Source organism: Stegostoma tigrinum, chromosome 6, assembly GCF_030684315.1.
Source record: "Stegostoma tigrinum isolate sSteTig4 chromosome 6, sSteTig4.hap1, whole genome shotgun sequence".
Classification (NCBI taxonomy): Eukaryota; Metazoa; Chordata; class Chondrichthyes; order Orectolobiformes; family Stegostomatidae; genus Stegostoma; species Stegostoma tigrinum.
In genome coordinates this window covers 14,753,570-14,771,193 of record NC_081359.1, presented here as the reverse complement: position 1 = coordinate 14,771,193, position 17,624 = coordinate 14,753,570, and the positions used below count along the sequence as shown (strand labels likewise).

At 47.4% G+C, this 17,624-nt stretch overlaps 1 protein-coding gene across 1 annotated transcript in view; it reads left to right on the top strand.

The window, feature by feature from the left end:
• The window catches only part of pros1 (protein S), a 66,342-nt gene that overhangs the window by 3,828 nt on the left and 44,890 nt on the right, over window positions 1-17,624 (top strand). Inside the window, exons 2-5 of the mRNA XM_059646449.1 lie at window positions 7,252-7,409; window positions 11,731-11,755; window positions 15,636-15,722; window positions 16,792-16,914. Of these exons, the coding sequence (XP_059502432.1) occupies window positions 7,252-7,409; window positions 11,731-11,755; window positions 15,636-15,722; window positions 16,792-16,914 (393 nt within the window). The remainder of the gene's footprint in view (window positions 1-7,251; window positions 7,410-11,730; window positions 11,756-15,635; window positions 15,723-16,791; window positions 16,915-17,624) is intronic.

The window sequence follows — 17,624 nt, the reverse complement described above, 5'->3', positions numbered from 1 at the left end:
CTAGATCAATTTCTCATCGTTCAGCTCATCATTGCCTGTGACAAGCCTTGAGCGAATACCCAATCAGTTCCATTCTGCTGTCCCTTCTCCATAACTGCAAACTTCCCTTTCTCAACAGTTATTTGTTCCCTTTGGAAATTCCAATGAATCCACTTCCACTGTCTTTTCTCTTTCCCGTGTGATTATAATATGAATTTAATTTAACAATCACAGACCTTTCAACACTGCTCAAGTTGATTTCTGCAATTGTTGTGAATCAGTGCTTCTGACAATATTTTGGATGATGTGGGATGAATGCTAAAGCCAGAAAGAGTAGCGCCATGGGAGGCCTGGTAAAGTTTACAGTGCCTGTGTTTTTAGGCAGTCTTCCTGATAGAGTTGTTGAAATAGATGCTATCCCCGTTGTTGTTGCATTGAGAAGCTGGGTTACACATTGGACTGAGGTCTATCTTTTCATTACTGTCTCCCTACCCCTCTCTCACCACTCTATCCTCCATTGTTCCTCCTGTTTACCCCCTCCTCCTCTTCTTCCTCCTGCCCCCTTGCCACTTTCTAGATCCAATCCCCCATTCTGTTCCTTTTTCTGCCCTCTTTTCCTCTTATCCCTTTTCACACCATTCCCCTTCCTCTACACACTAGCCATTCCACACCCCTCCTTTTCTTGTCTGTCCATTCCAAGTGTATGATATGATGATATACCAACAACCATGGTTGAGGAATGTAAGTCATGAGGTGGCATTAAAAGTCATTACCATGGAAGGTGCCATTGTTGACCTTGACTGCCCTCTGGTGGTCATTCAGCCAAAGAAGCATTTGGAGGGTTAGATATCCCTATTGGTTTATGACCGACTAAAATGGGAAGCACTTGTTTGGGAAGCCTCTCAAGAGACTTGTCAAGAACGTGCAGAGATTTAAATAAGGTGTTGGACAGATTGCACAAACTTCCAAATGATCCATCTACCCAACTCTTCCAGCAGCCATGGGCCTACACATGGTAGTGTCAGTAGATAGCGCTTTCGGCCTCTCAGCCGTTTGAGATTCATCAAACCACAGTCATCCCTAATCCAAAGGTAGCAACAAAAAAGAAGAAAGAAAACCACATTTCTATGGCATCATTCTTCATCTCAGAATGTCTCAAAGAGGTTTAATTGTAATGGGGTACTTTTAAAGTGTGTCACTATTAAAATGTAAAATTGAAAGTGAGAGACAACAAAGAGAATATTGACAGGATCTACTGTCTGCATTGGTTTCACCTGCACACACTGTCAGTAACTCGGTCAAATCTGCCCAAAGAGCTTTTGGTGGGTGACTTTTTAAAGTGGAGTAAGTCCTCGCTTTAAGTCGCTGTGCTTAATGTCATTGAATTTTAACCTTGTTGATGCTTTGAGTTGCTTCTTTTTCTAGTTTTCGTTGCCTTTCTTGTAAACATTATTTGCACGCGCTGCCAGTGTCTGAGTTGCATTTTGACATCGTGAGTCATCATTGTGTGTTAGTGTGCCAGTTGCACCCCAGACTCTCTCTCCCTTTTGTTCTGATGGTGGGCAACTAGACATCACTGGGCCAGTGTACCTGGGCCATTCCATTTGCTCTGATCCCAGGGAAGGGAGTGAATCACTGGTAGGAGGAAGGACCAAGTTGTGGCTGCTCATCCACGAAATGGGCTGCATTGCAAAGCGGAACTTGGAGATGAGGAGCAGACTGGTTGAGACTGGAGTTGGGCATCGGCAGCGATAGGTGTTGCAGACACAGGGCACTGCTGCTCCTGGTTTCAGGGCCTGGCCCTGGGACACTGCCCCACCGTGTACAGGGGATGGAGGTGGGATGGGGGGACGTGCAGCAGCTGTCAATGGGAGAAGCTGGTTTCCCCAATCCTTGGTTTCCAGTAACAATCAGGCATGGATCAGCAGAAAACGACAATGTTATAGACTTTACCGAAACTTGGTTGAGAGAAGAGCAGGACTGGCAGGTCAACATTCCAGAGTTTACATGTTTTAGTCATGATAGAGAGGGACATAAAAGGAGTGGGAGAATTGCATTACTGATTAAGGAGGATGTCACAGTTACACAAAGAGAGGACATCTTGGAGGGCTCATTCAACAAAGCCTTTTAGGTAGAATTCAGGAATGAGGAAGTTGCTATCACTATGAGGAGATTATGCCATAGGCCTCTCTATAGCAAGCAGGTGATAGACAAACTGATATGCAAGTAGATCATGCAAATATGTAAAAACAACAGGGTTGCTGAAGTCTCAAAGAAGGGATCTTGTGACCTGAGTGATAATGGGAACTGCAGATGCTGGAGAATCCAAGATAATGAAATGTGAGGCTGGATGAACACAGCAGGCCAAGCAGCATCTCAGGAGCACAAAAGCTGATGTTTCGGGCCTAGACCCTTCATCAGAGAGGGGGATGGGATGAGGGTTCTGGAATAAATAGGGAGAGAGGGGGAGGCGGACCGAAGATGGAGAGAAAAGAAGATAGGTGGAGAGGAGAGTATAGGTGGGGAGGTAGGGAGGGGATAGGTCAGTCCAGGGAAGACAGACAGGTCAAGGAGGTGGGATGAGGTTAGTAGGTAGGAGATGGAGGTGCGGCTTGGGGTGGGAGGAAGGGATGGGTGAGAGGAAGAACAGGTTAGGGAGGCTGGGACAGGCTGGACTGGTTTTGGGATGCAGTGGGTGGAGGGGAAGAGCTGGGCTGGTTGTGTGGTGCAGTGGGGGGAGGGGACGAACTGGGCTGGTTTTGGGATGTGGTGGGGGAAGGTGAGATTTTGAAGCTGGTGAAGTCCACATTGATACCATTGGGCTGCAGGGTTCCCAAGCGGAATATGAGTTGCTGTTCCTGCAACCTTCGGGTGGCATCATTGTGGCAGTGCAGGAGGCCCATGATGGAATTGTCATCAAGAGAATGGGAGGGGGAGTGGAAATGGTTCACGACCGGAGGTGCAGTTGTTTATTGCGAACCAAGCGGAGGTGTTCTGCAACGCGGTCCCCAAGCATCTGCTTGGTTTCCCCAATGTAGAGGAAGCCACACCGGGTACAGTGGATACAGTATACCACATTGGCAGATGTGCAGGTGAACCTCTGCTTAATATGGAAAGTCATCTTGGGGCCTGGGATAGGGGTGAGGGAGGAGGTGTGGGGGCAAGTGTAGCATTTCCTGCGGTTGCAGGGGAAGGTGCCAGATGTGGTGGGGTTGGAGGGCAGTGTGGAGCGAACAAGGGAGTCACGGAGAGAGTGGTCTCTCTGGAAAGCAGACAAGGGTGGGGATGGAAAAAGACTTGGGTGGTGGGGTCGGATTGTAGATGGCGGAAGTGTCGGAGGATGATGCGTTGTATCCGGAAGTTGGTGGGGTGGTGTGTGAGAATGAGGGGGACCCTCTTTGGGCGGTGGTGACGGGGGCGGGGTATGAGGGATGTGTTGCGGGAAATGCGGGAGACGCGGTCAAGGGCGTTCTTGATCACTGTGGGGGGAAATTGCGGGGAATCCCACGATGAGGCATTCCACTCCCGCACATCCCAGATGTCCAAGTTCTTCAAGTACCGCAACTTTCCCCCCACAGTGGTCGATAACGCCCTTGACCCCATTTCCCGCATTTCCCGCAGCACATCCCTCACACCCTGCCCCCGCCACAACCGCCCAAAGAGGATCCCCCTCGTTCTCACACACCACTCCACCAACCTCCGGATACAACGCATCATCCTCCGACACTTTCGCCATCTACAATCCTACCCCACCACCCAAGACATTTTTCCATCCCCACCCTTGTCTGCTTTCCGGAGAGACCACTCTCTCCGTGACTCCCTTGTTCGCTCCACACTGCCCTCCAACCCCACCACATCTGGCACCTTCCCCTGCAACCGCAGGAAATGCTACACTTGCCCCCACACCTCCTCCCTCACCCCTATCCCAGGATCCAAGATGACTTTCCATATTAAGCAGAGGTTCACCTGCACATCTGCCAATGTGGTATACTGTATCCATTGTACCCGGTGTGGCTTCCTCTACATTGGGGAAACCAAGCGGAGGCTTGGGGACTGCTTTGCAGAACGCCTCCGCTTGGTTCGCAATAAACAACTGCACCTCCGGTCGCGAACCATTTCCACTCCCCCTCCCATTCTTTAGATGACAATTCCATCATGGGCCTCCTGCAGTGCCACAATGATGCCACCCGAAGGTTGCAGGAACAGCAACTCATATTCCGCTTGGGAACCCTGCATCCCAATGGTATCAATGTGGACTTCACCAGCTTCAAAATCTCCCCTTCTCCCACCGCATCCCAAAACCAGTCCAGCCTGTCTCTGCGTCCCTAACCTGTTCTCCCTCTCACCCATCCCTCCCTCTTACCTCAAGCCGCACCCCCATCTCCTACCTACTAACCTCATCCCACCTCCTTGACCTGTCCGTCTTCCCTGGACTGACCTATCCCCTCCCTACCTCCCCACCTATACTCTCCTCTCCACCTATCTTCTTTTCTCTCCATCTTCGGTCCGCCTCCCCCTCTCTCCCTATTTATTCCAGAACCCTCATCCCATCCCCCTCTCTGATGAAGGGTCTAGGCCCGAAACATCAGCTTTTATGCTCCTGTGATGCTGCTGGGCCTGCTGTGTTCATCCAGCCTCACATTTTATTATCTTGTGACCTGAGGATGGGTCACCAGACCCGAAATTTTTCCCCTGATTTTGTTCTTCACAGATGCTGCCGGGCCTGCTGAGCTTTTACAGCAACTTCTGTTTTTGTTCCTGATTTACAGCATCTGCAGTCCTTTCAGTTTTTATAAAATTGTTCAAGTGGGTGATTTTAACTTCCCCAATGTTAACTGAGTGCCAGGAGCTTAGATGGGGAACAATTTGTTGGGTGCATTCAGAGGGCTTCTTGAAACAATAGGTAGATAGTCCGCCTGGGGAAAGGGCCATGCTGGACCTTGTACTGGGGAATCAGCCTGGACAGGTGATCAAAGTTTCTGCAGGGGAGCGTTTTGGGAACAGCGATCATAACTGTAATTTTTGGTAAAGTTATGGATAAGGATAAGGTTGGGTAAAAGTGTTAAATTGAGGAAAGGCTGATTAAAACGGTATTACACAGGAACTGGAGAAATTAGATTGGGGTGGCTGTTTGAGGATAAATCCACATTGCTGTGAGGGAGTCTCTTAAAGGCCAGTTAATCTGAGTTCAAGACCAGAATGTTCCTGTGAGGATGAAAGATAAAGATGGCAACATTCCAGAACCTTGGATAATAAGAAATATTGAAAGCTTAGTCAAAAAGAGAAAGGAAGAATATAGAAGGTTTAGGAAACTGAAATCAGACAAGGTCCTTGAGAAATATAAATGAAAGAGGAAAGGAATTAGGAGGGCTATAAGGGCCCATGAAATTTCCTTGGCAAGTGGCATTAAAGAGAATCCCAAGGCATTTTATACATAGTAGGAGCAGGAAGGTAGCCAGGGGTAGGTCCATTCTAGGACAAAGAAGGGAATGTATGCATAGAACCAGAGGAAGTGGTTGTAATTAGTATTTGCATTGGTTGGTGAGTGTTACATCAGTGATAGGGAAATTGTTGGAGAAAATTCTTACGGACAAGAATTACTCACATTTTGAAAAGAATGGATCATTCAGGGATAGTCAGCATGGCTTTGTGTGGCGGAGGTCTAATTTCACCAATTTGATTTTTTTTGAAGAGATGGAAATGATTAATGAGTGTGGGTCAATGGAAGTTGTCTACTTTATTAAATATTTGACAAGTTCCCTTATGGTAGCCTGGTCCAGAAGATTAAGTCACTTGGGATCTATGGTGAGTTGGGAAATTGGATGCAAAATTGGCTTGGTCATAGAAGTCAGAGAGCAGTTGTGGAGGTCTGTCACCGATGGTGTTCTGTAAGGATCAGTGCTAGGGTCTCTGTTGTTTGTAATATGTATTAATGATTGAGATGAAAATATAGGTGGTCCGATTAGTACATGAGAATTGGAGGAGTTGTGGATAGTGAGGAAGGTTGTTAAAGGATTCAACAGAAGACAGATCAGTTGAAATTTCGGCAGAGAAATGGCAAATGGAGTCTAATCCTGACAAGAGTGAGATGATGTATTTTAGAAGGTCAAATGCAAAATGAAAGTATAGAGTAATTGGCAGGACCGTTAGGAGCATTGAAGCACAGAGGGATGTTGGGGTGCAAACCCATAGCTCCCTGAAAGTGGCATAAGCTGATAAAGAAGGCAGATAGCATGCTTGCTTCATCAGTCAGAGCATTAAGTATGAAAGTTGGCAAGCCATGTCTGTACTGTACTGTGTACAGTTCTGGTCACTACATTATAGGAAGGATGTGGAGGCTTTGAAGAGGGTGCAGAAAAGCTTTATTAGGAATGTTGCCTGGATTGGAGGGTATTAGCTACAAGGAAAGGAAGACAAACTTGAATTGTTTTTGCAACCTGACAGAGCCATGTAAAATTATTAAAGGCATGGATGGATTGAATATTTGGAGTCTTTTTTTCCCAGGGTGGAAAAGTAAAACACACAGAGGGCATAGGTTTAAGATGAGAAGGGGAATGTTCAAAAGGAGAAGTGCAAGGCAAGTTTTTTACACAGAGGGTGGTAGGTGCCTGGAACACCCTCCCAGGAGAGGTGGTAGAAGCAGATATGACAGCAACATTTAAGAGCCATTTAGACACATACATGAACACACAGGGTACAGAGGGATACAGACCATGTGGAGGCAGATGGGATTAGTTTAGAGTGGCATCATGGTTAGCACTGACATGGTGGGTTGGAGGGCCTGTTTCTGTGTTATACTGTTCGGTGTTTGAGAACAGCATCCCCAGAGAGACAAAAGCAAAACAACACAACCAATTCTTCAAAAAGCACACCTTCCTTACCCTTCAACTCTTCCTTCTAATTATTACTGTGGAATTTGTCAGGCTGTGACTTCCAATTTATGTTGTAATAAAGACCATCCACTTTTGACATCAGATGTATTGCCTTCATAGGAAAGTTGCCCATTGAGGTATCAGAAATAACTATCTAAAATGGTACTGTGTGAATTGCAATGCTTTGCCCTGCATTAATCTGGTATTTTTAATGACTTGTTTCACAGAATACAGCAACCTAGGTCAGTTCTTAACGTTGCTTCTTATGGGAAGCCGCACTTCACTTGAAGTCAGGAATACAAGCACAACTTTAAGTGAGGACTCTGTAGTGAGTGAAACAAGAAATGGAGCATTGAGTGAGCGAGCAATAATTCAGCCAAATGTTTTTGCCTCCACACAGTCCTGTCACACCAACGAGCATCACAATTCCTCGCCAGATACCCACGGGCAAATGTGATGTTTGAGGAACACAAACAAGGCTCTCTAGAGCGGGAATGCATTGAAGAAATTTGCAATCTAGAGGAAGCGAGGGAAATATTTGAGAACAATCAAGAAACAGTAAGTACTTCATGTTCTTTGCAGTGGACCATCCACAGAATATCATGGACTTAAATCCCATAGTGAAGGCTTGAGTAAATAATCCAGGCTGTCAATCCCCATGCAGTAGATAAAGAGTGCTGCACTGTCAGAGGGTCAGTACTGAGGGAGTGCTGCACTGTCAGTCAATACTGAGGGAGTGCTGCACTGTCAGAGAGTCAGTACTGAGGGAGCGCTACACTGTCAGAGCGTCAGCCATGAGGGAGCGCTGCACTGTCAGAGGGTCAGTACTGAGGGAGCGCTGCACTGTCAGAGGGTCAGTACTGAGGGAGCGCTGCACTGTCAGAGGGTCAGTACTGAGGGAGCGCTGCACTGTCAGAGGGTCAGTACTGAGGGAGCGCTGCACTGTCAGAGAGTCAGTACTGAGGGAGCGCTGCACTGTCAGAGGGTCAGTACTGAGGGAGCGCTGCACTGTCAGAGGGTCAGTACTGAGGGAGCGCTGCACTGTCAGAGGGTCAGTACTGAGGGAGCGCTGCACTGTCAGAGGGTCAGTGCTGAGGGAGTGCTGCACTGTCAGAGGGTCAGTACTGAGGGAGCGCTGCACTATCAGAGGGTCAGTGCTGAGTGAGCGTTGCACTGTCAGAGGGTCAGTGCTGAGGGAGCACCGCACTGTCAGAGGGTCAGTACTGAGGGAGCGCTGCGCTGTCAAAGGGTCAGTACTGAGGGAGTGCTGCACTGTCAGAGGGTCAGTACTGAGGGAGCGCTGCGCTGTCAAAGGGTCAGTACTGAGGGAGCGCTGCACTGTCAGAGGGTTAGTACTGAGGGAGTGCTGCACTGTCAGAGGGTCAGTACTGAGGGAGCGCTGCGCTGTCAAAGGGTCAGTACTGAGGGAGCGCTGCGCTGTCAAAGGGTCAGTACTGAGGGAGCGCTGCACTGTCAGAGGGTTAGTACTGAGGGAGTGCTGCAGTGTCAGAGGGTCAGTACTGAGGGAGCGCTGCACTGTCAGAGGGTCAGTACTGAGTGAATGCTGCACTGTCAGAGGGTCAGTACTGAGGGAGCGCTGCACTGTCAGAGGGTCAGTACTGAGGGAGTGCTGCACTGTCAGAGGGTCAGTACTGAGGGAGCGCTGCTCTGTCAGAGGGTCAGGACTGAGGGAGCGCTGCACTGTCAGTGCGTCAGTACTGAGGGAGCGCTGCACTGTCAGAGGGTCAGTACTGAGGGAGCGCTGCTCTGTCAGAGGGTTAGTACTGAGGGAGTGCTGCACTGTCAGTGAGTCAGTACTGAGGGAGCGCTGCGCTGTCAGAGGGTCAGTACTGAGGGAGCGCTGCACTGTCAGTGAGTCAGTACTGAGGGAGCGCTGCATTGTCAGAGGGTCAGTACTGAGGGAGTGCCGCACTGTCAGTGGGTCAATACTGAGGGAGCGCTACACTGTCAGAGGGTCAGTACTGAGGGAGCGCTGCACTGTCAGAGGGTCAGTACTGAGGGAGTGCTGCACTGTCAGAGGGTCAGTACTGAGGGAGCGCTGCACTGTCAGAGGGTCAGTACTGAGGGAGTGCTGCACTGTCGGGGGTCAGTACTGAGGGAGTGCTGCACTGTCAGAGGGTCAGTACTGAGGGAGCGCTGCACTGTCAGAGGGTCAGTACTGAGGGAGTGCTGCACTGTCAGAGGGTCAGTACTGAGGGAGCACTGCACTGTCAGAGGGTCAGTACTGAGGGAGCGCTGCACTGTCAGAGGGCCAGTACTGAGGGAGTGCTGCACTGTCAGAGGGTCAGTGCTGAGGGAGCGCTGCACTGTCAGAGGGTCAGTACTGAGGGAGCGCTGCACTGTCAGAGGGTCAGGGCTGAGGGAGCACTGCACTGTCAGAGGGTCAGTACTGAGGGTGCGCTGCACTGTCAGAGGGTCAGTACTGAGGGAGCGCTGCACTGTCAGAGGGTTAGTACTGAGGGAGTGCTGCAGTGTCAGAGGGTCAGTACTGTGGGAGCGCTGCACTGTCAGAGGATCAGTACTGAGGGAGCGCTGCACTGTCAGAGGGTCAGTACTGAGGGAGCGCTGCACTGTCAGAGGGTCAGTCCTGAGGGAGTGCTGCACTGTCAGAGGGTCAGTACTGGGGGAGCGCTGCACTGTCAGAGGGTCAGTACTGAGGGAGCGCTGCACTGTCAGAGGGTCAGTACTGACGGAGCGCTGCACTGTCAGAGGGTCAGTACTGAGGGAGCGCTGCACTGTCAGAGGATCAGTACTGAGGGAGCGCTGCACTGTCAGAGGGTCAGTACTGAGGGAGCGCTGCACTGTCAGAGGGTCAGTACTGAGGGAGCGCTGCACTGTCAGAGGGTCAGTACTGAGGGAGTGCTGCACTGTCAGAGGGTCAGTACTGAGGGAGCGCTGCACTGTCAGAGGGTCAGTACTGAGGGAGCGCTGCACTGTCAGAGGGTCAGTACTGAGGGAGCGCTGCACTGTCAGAGGGTCAGTACTGAGGGAGCGCTGCACTGACAGAGGGTCAGTACTGAGGGAGTGCTGCACTGTCAGTGAGTCAGTACTGAGGGAGCGCTGCGCTGTCAGAGGGTCAGGACTGAGGGAGCGCTGCACTGTCAGTGAGTCAGTACTGAGGGAGCGCTGCATTGTCAGAGGGTCAGTACTGAGGGAGTGCCGCACTGTCAGTGGGTCAATACTGAGGGAGCGCTACACTGTCAGAGGGTCAGTACTGAGGGAGCGCTGCACTGTCAGAGGGTCAGTACTGAGGGAGCGCTGCACTGTCAGAGGGTCAGTACTGAGGGAGTGCTGCACTGTCGGGGGTCAGTACTGAGGGAGTGCTGCACTGTCAGAGGGTCAGTACTGAGGGAGCGCTGCACTGTCAGAGGGTCAGTACTGAGGGAGCACTGCACTGTCAGAGGGTCAGTACTGAGGGAGCGCTGCACTGTCAGAGGGTCAGTACTGAGGGAGCGCTGCACTGTCAGAGGGTCAGTACTGAGGGAGTGCTGCACTGTCGGGGGTCAGTACTGAGGGAGTGCTGCACTGTCAGAGGGTCAGTACTGAGGGAGCGCTGCACTGTCAGAGGGTCAGTACTGAGGGAGCACTGCACTGTCAGAGGGTCAGTACTGAGGGAGCGCTGCACTGTCAGAGGGTCAGTACTGAGGGAGCGCTGCACTGTCAGAGGGTCAGTACTGAGGGAGTGCTGCACTGTCAGAGGGTCAGTACTGAGGGAGCGCTGCACTGTCAGAGGGTCAGTACTGAGGGAGCGCTGCACTGTCAGAGGGTCAGTACTGAGGGAGTGCTGCACTGTCAGAGGGTCAGTGCTGAGGGAGCGCTGCACTGTCAGAGGGTCAGTACTGAGGGAGCACTGCACTGTCAGAGGGTCAGTACTGAGGGAGCACTGCACTGCCAGAGGGTCAGTACTGAGTGAGCGCTTCACTGTCAGAGAGTCAGTACTGAGGGAGTGCTGCACTGTCAGAGGGTCAGTACTGAAGGAGCGCTGCACTGTCAGAGGGTCAGTACTGAGGGAGCGCTGTACTGTCAGAGAGTCATTTCTGAAGGAACTTTACATTTGAGCATGTTACATGATTAGTTAAACCAGGTTCTGGTTTGCCTCTGAGGTGAATGCAAACAATGTCTCAGTTTTACTTTAAGGAAAGCCAGCATCATTCATTTGTGCATGTTCAGGTCAATATTTCCCCTGAAATCAACCGCAATGAAGCTGATTGTCATTTTATCACAGTGTTCTTTGTAGGAGCTTGCTGTGCGTTATTTTCCTGGCATATTTGACCACGTGATGAAACGTCAGAAATATTTTGTCGCCTATTCAGAGCTTTGGGGATGCTGCGAAAGGTTTAACCGTGTGGGGTTCGTGACACGGTGCGATGTAAGATAATCCAGGCCCTAATGAGCTGATAAGTTCAAGTTGTTTTCAGGTTTCTGAAAGGTGTGCTGTTGGGATGTTTCTTGGGGCTTATTTGGAACTCTAGTTTGTTTGCCTGTCGCCTCCTCTGGCATGGGTACTGACTGCTCATGCTCCTCGGGTGACTTTATTTCCTCCTCGTCCATTAATGTTGAGAATTGGAAGTTGAATAGTTTCCTGCTGGCCCTGAAGTTCTCTCTTGTCTCTCTGAGGCTCAAGCAGGATGGCCTTTCCTGTGTTTAAGCTTGCAGGTGATGTGTCATTTCAAGTTAGCCTCATAGACGAGAGGCCAGCACCTCTCCCAATTCATGGTGGAAAAGATATTGCTAGTGAATGAGGCAGCAAACCTCTCTCAGTTTTGTAATGGTGACTGTGAATCAGAAGCTCAGGCTGATGTTGAGTCTGATTGAGCAGTATGTTTTCCCTGATATTTATCTGTCCTTCCTTCCACAGGACTACTTTTACCCCAGATATCTTGGTGAGTTTCGTTTCTGTATTAACGCTGCCATTGGTCTCTGAACAGTTCTGTGTACAAGTTACTTTTTGTTGTCAACATGGGTATTGAGAAACAGCCTGAGAGAGGTAGAGGAGGAAGCCAAAAAGTCCTTGAGCCTGTTCCAGCAGTGAGTTAGATTACATCAGCTCTGTGTCTTAACCCTCTTCATTACCTCCATTCTATAAACTTCAAACCACCTCCCGAATGACATGACTTCATAATTATATAAATGTTTACATAATATATTAAATATTTCGGAAACAAGACAACTCTGTCTTGAAAATGGAGGAAAAATCTTACAAAAGTGTCTTCCAGAAATCATCCTTATGGATGGAGCTAGAAGTGGGACTGGTCCGTACTTCAGAAGGAAATCACTCAATGCCTTTTAAACTTCAATGAATATTTCCAAGGAGAAACAGAAACCTCTTTGTTTAAGGATGAAGCTTATCCACTGGTTTGTTTTAAATTGAAACATTCAAAACTATGAATGAGTTTGCATAGGGGATAACAAAGTGTGGAGCTGGATGAACACAGCAGGCCAAGCAGCATCTTAGGAGCACCAAAGCTGATGTTTCAGGCCTAGACCCTTCATCAGAAAAAGGGTTTATATAACACGCTAGTTAATTGATTACTCCGAGGACACAAGTTTTGCAATAATGACAGTTGGGACCCATTGCAAAATGAGCAAAAGCCAAATTTGTATTAAAAGCCAAGCTGTAATCTGTGGTTAACGGAGCCAAATTTTAGCTACCGGGAATGTGGATGTTGAAGAGAAGTTACAAGTCAAATTGTTTGAAACCAAGCCCAAGGTGACAGCATCAAGATTTCTGGTGTATGTACTATCAATAACTTGAGGTGGTGACTCAGCACAAGAGTTTATGGATGATGAAGGTTTAGATTGGTAGACGTTATTGTTCTCAGATATGAAACATTTAAAAGTTATTTCTAGACAGATAAAAACATAAATTCTTAGCAATATTGGCTGAGCAGACAAAAAATGTTGAATTGAAATCAGAATCAGACCAGCCCCAGTTAATGCTATGATTGAACAAGTCAGAGACCAATCTGTTTAATAGGGATAATAGGTCTCTTTTCTCTTCAGTTAAAATGGCAGCCATTCAGAGTTTAAGAATAGGGGGCAAGCTGTTCAAGGACTGAGGTGAGGAAGAATTTCTTCACTCAAAGTTGTAAGCCTGTGGAATTCTCTCCCACAGGACGCTGTTGGGGGCAGTTTATTAGATATACTCAAAAGGGAGCTAGATGTGGCCCTTGTGACTAAAAGGATCAAGGGATATGAAGAGAGGGTGGGAATGGGATACTAACATCACATGATCAGCCATGATCGTTATTGAATGGTGCTCTAGGCTCGAAGGGCTGAATGGCCCACTCCTGCACCTATGTTTCTTTGTTTCATTGAAATGTGGGCACGCAAGGCTGTAGATTTTCTTTAACAGTAAAACAGAAGTTTGTTACATAAAAGGGGAAAAATAATATAAAACAAAGTATGTTATCTAAATACATAACGCAGTTCGAAAAATCTTAAAATGCACAAAAAAAACAAAGTCTTACTTACCCTCCAGCCCCATTACTTTACAGTGAGCCAACCCAGAGAAATTATCCTTCTGACTCAAAACTTTAGGTTGGACTTCAGTTTTTTCTCTCCAGTTCTATTACTCTGAGCTGTGAAGTCTTCTTAAAGTGCATAAAGCCCATGGAGGTTGAAACAGCTCCATCAGAGTCCACTGGAATAGAAGGGACCAAGGAAATCCCAAAGCAGACCCAGAGGCAATGAGTGAAACTTAATCAAGGAGCACAAACAAAGCCGGTTGGTAGGAGGACCAAAGCCAAGCCCAGTAAGTGGAAAAAGATAGAACATGGATCTCTCATTCCCGTTCATGCTAAGTCTCCAAATAAAGTTGTCGCAACCGTAGACTGAACTGAGTTCAGGGGGCAAACTAGAACCTCTGCGTAATTGGGATAAAATAATTTGCAAGCTGAAAGGCAGACTTGTATTGGGTAAAAAAAAAATCAAGAGATGAAAATCTTAAAGCAAATGATATACTCAGAAAGAATTGAATTAAATTTGCTCTGATTGGGATTAGGAAAAGGTGAGAGATTTAAAAATGTTCAGACAACAAATCAGTCAAGAACATCATACTTTTTGCTTAAGCATGAAGGAGTATCTATGATGTGGAAATGCACCTGTGTTTTGACAAAGTCAGAAGCCACATAATGCCAGATTATTATCCAGCAGGTTTATTTGAAATCACAAGCTTTCAGAGCACTGCTCCTTCATCAGGTGTAAATGAATAACATTTTGCATTTTCTTAACTTTGTCTAACAAATGAAAGAATATTCGTATTTCCAACTTTTCTTGCTGATCACAATGTTTGTCTTGCAGCTTTTTTCAGTGTTAGTTGAGTTTGCCACAACTTTTATTTTGTTCAAGGCTGAAGCTTTGTCCCTGGGTATTTTTAATGCAAAGGAAGGGAATTTGGACTTTGCTGGCCAGGCCAGTAATTATTGCCTATTCGTAATGGACTTTGAGAAGGTGATGGTGAGCTGCCTTCTTAAATGGTGGGGGTGGACATGCAGTGCTATTAGTGAGGGATTGAAACACTTAAAAGCTAAAAGTGAGGGGACTAAACAAGTTATACCAATTCAAAGTGCACAGACCACTCTGATGACACATTTCGTGTGTTTGTGGTATTGGGAAAATTGATCAGTTTCAGTCATGAAGATTGTCATTGGCTCTGAGCCACACTTTATAAGGCACAGAATTCTTGACATCATCCCTGTGAAGCCAGGCTCTACATTTAAGGTCGTGCCCATTGTTCTGGACTCTGCCTCGCTGGTAAAGCTGATAATATCCCTACCTCTGAACTAGGAGACTTTGGATTCAAAACCCACTCCAGCCATGGAAGAATGCAATCAGGGGCATGGTCGTGTAAATTAATGTTAGCCCCCAGCCTGGATCAGCGGCCAGATTAAAAATTGTTAATGGGTAATCTGAAGACTGAACAATCAGCAGTCTTGGTGACTCCAGTTAAAAGGGGGAAAATGGAAAGAGAAACCAAGCAACTTCTCGACATTCCCATGAGGGAAAATAGTTTCTCTGTAACAACGCTTTAATCTCATCAAATAGATTACTCCTTAATCTTCTCAACTCAGGGAACAGCAAGCCTCGTCCATGCTCCCAATCCTGGCAATTTAACCCGAACATCACTCTGCTGAATCTGTGCTCCACCTCCATCCAATACCAACACATCCTCCAGAGGACCGGTACCCAGAACAGAATGTGGTGTTAATCTTTCTTTTCGCTAAGTGTGCCATACTGCGCTGCCAGTCAGTGAGTGTTTGGGAGTTTCGTTGGTCTGGAATTCCTGAACACTGTTTGGAATTCCCTGAACACGGATTCTCTGTCCCCTGCAGGGAAGGAGCCGGGCTGCTTCTCAGAAATGAACGATTTACCACATTGGTTTGTGGGTCCCAATAAATGCACCTGCTAATAGAATAGGAGTATAACATACAGACCAGATTGTTTGCTATGTGCAATGTGATTTGGAATGACTGTGGATCACTACCCCTTTCACTGTCCCTGTTTCTCCACCCCTCAATTTATCTGCCTTCCATGCACCCCGCCCCCACCCCCACGGCCCCCCACTCCCTCAAAGAATTCCTGTGCAGTGAGTTTCTGACTGGGAATTTAAATTTTTGTCATTGCCCCCTGATCTGCAGCTGTGAGTGTATGATACAGCTCAACCTGTGATTGAGAATCTACCCTCCAAGTGGGGAGCACTTCCTTTCTTACTGGAACATTGTTACTGTGAGCATTCAGACTTTCTCCTTGCCTCCCCCGCAGATTGTCTCAGCCGCTACCAGGTAGGCGTCCCAAGCCATTACCGCAGTTCCAAAAACTTCCCTGGGGATTTGCGGAGCTGTATTACCGGTAAGTTGTGGGAAAGGTGCCGACTGATGGGCATAAGGATATAGTTGAGGCTTAAAGTAGGAGAGGAATGTGCCCCCCTTTCATGAATACAGCAGGCATGTTATGAGTAAGTGGACGGAATATGATGAACATTTCTCTTTTCAACTTACCCTGGCAGATCATGCCTTAAGATCGCAGCTACATAGTATGTGACAGGCGTCACTTATAGTCACTGGAATCACACACTAAATGGTGAACCTCTACCCTGACGATCTGAATGAATGAATATTTTATTCTATAACAATTCAGAACATTGTTATGGTTCTTATGCCATCATTTCAGTAATTGGCAGATAGTGAGCATCTGAACCCTGCACTATTTCAGGCCACGTGTTGCTGTACCTGACCTAATGTGGGAAAGTTTCTGTATCATGCTTGAATAAGTTACATAATTATACATATGCTCCAGTGGCTCAGTTGGTAGCAGAAGGCGGTCCTCTGAATTCGGAGGTTCTGCTTCAATCGTACTCCAAACACTGCAGCGTAGGAATCCAGACACACACTTAAGCTCTTAATTTGTTTAATTGACTGATTAATGAGCTCAGAGCGCCCCACACTCTCTTTTGTCCTCTTGAAAGCTATGGATGGCAGAATTGTAAAGGAACTTCTGTCGTCGTGATGTAACAGCCATTTACCTGACAGCCACGAACTTGGTCTAAGAGATAAATTATCAAGAGCATCTGAAAGGAGGGGAGAGTGTTGGGGGGTGTTTAGAAAGGGAATTTGAGAGCTCAGAATTCTGGATGATGAAGAGATGACTGCTAGGGGTGAAGCAATTAAGATTGGGGAAGATCTAGAGACCAAAATTGGAGGTATGCAAAAGAATTGGACAGTTGTGGGGCTAGAGGAGATTCCAGAAGTAGAGACGGATGAAGCCATGGAGAGATTTGAATAAAAGTTTAACGAGTTTTTTTCCAATAGTAGAAGGCTGGTTGGGCCAATCCACCTTGTCCCATTCAGTGCATGTTGAGCTAATACTTTTTCATGTGTCTTCAGCCATGCCATGTTTTATTGTCTGGTATTTGATCCAGAAATTCCAGACCAGTGCAGCCCTTCACCATGTAACCCTGAAGGCTCAGTCCAATGTGTGGACGAAGAGGCTGCGTTCACCTGCATCTGTAAGGAAGGCTGGACAGGAGTTACATGTCAGCAAGGTACGTCCTGAATGGATCCCCGAAACTGAAGTCATCGTGCTCGATTTGCGTGATTTATGTCAGTGATGTTTTATCAGGCAAGCCACAGAAATGACCCAGGCTGGGACCCAAACGGGAATTATAGGCTGTCAACCTGTCCATCTGCAAAGGCAGGTCAAACCCTTTAGTAGATTTTGGAGTCAAGAGAGAATTGGCAAAAGAGGAAGTGATCATTCAGGCCATTATTCACCCTGGTGTTAGTGTTCGCTGTTCACCCATATCCCTCTGATCAGGAGTCCCTGTCCTCCCTTTCCAAACAATTCTTCATAACCCTTTTTAATGATGCTGTGCTGTTCCCTGCAAGTGGTAGAGTATTTCATGTCGCTGTTAGTTGCTGAGTGCCCCATTGTTTTTAATCTGGGTTTGGTCCCTTTCATCCCAATGGTATGAATTACTTTTCCGTTACAGTTGTTTAGTTTGAGCTTCCCAATTCTGTTCCCATTTTCAATGTGACCCAAACTGGGATCCAGTCTCTAATTCTCGTATGTTCTATCTTCAGAGCACATACTAATCCTGCTTTATTAGTTAGATCTAGACCTTGCTCTGCAACCTTCCTCATTGATCATTTAAAACCCAGATTTGGGGAACAGTCCTGAACCCCCTCTGATATTAACTCCACATTTTGAACTGAAGCCTTGTAATCTCAATCAATGATCTGGTAAAATCCTATG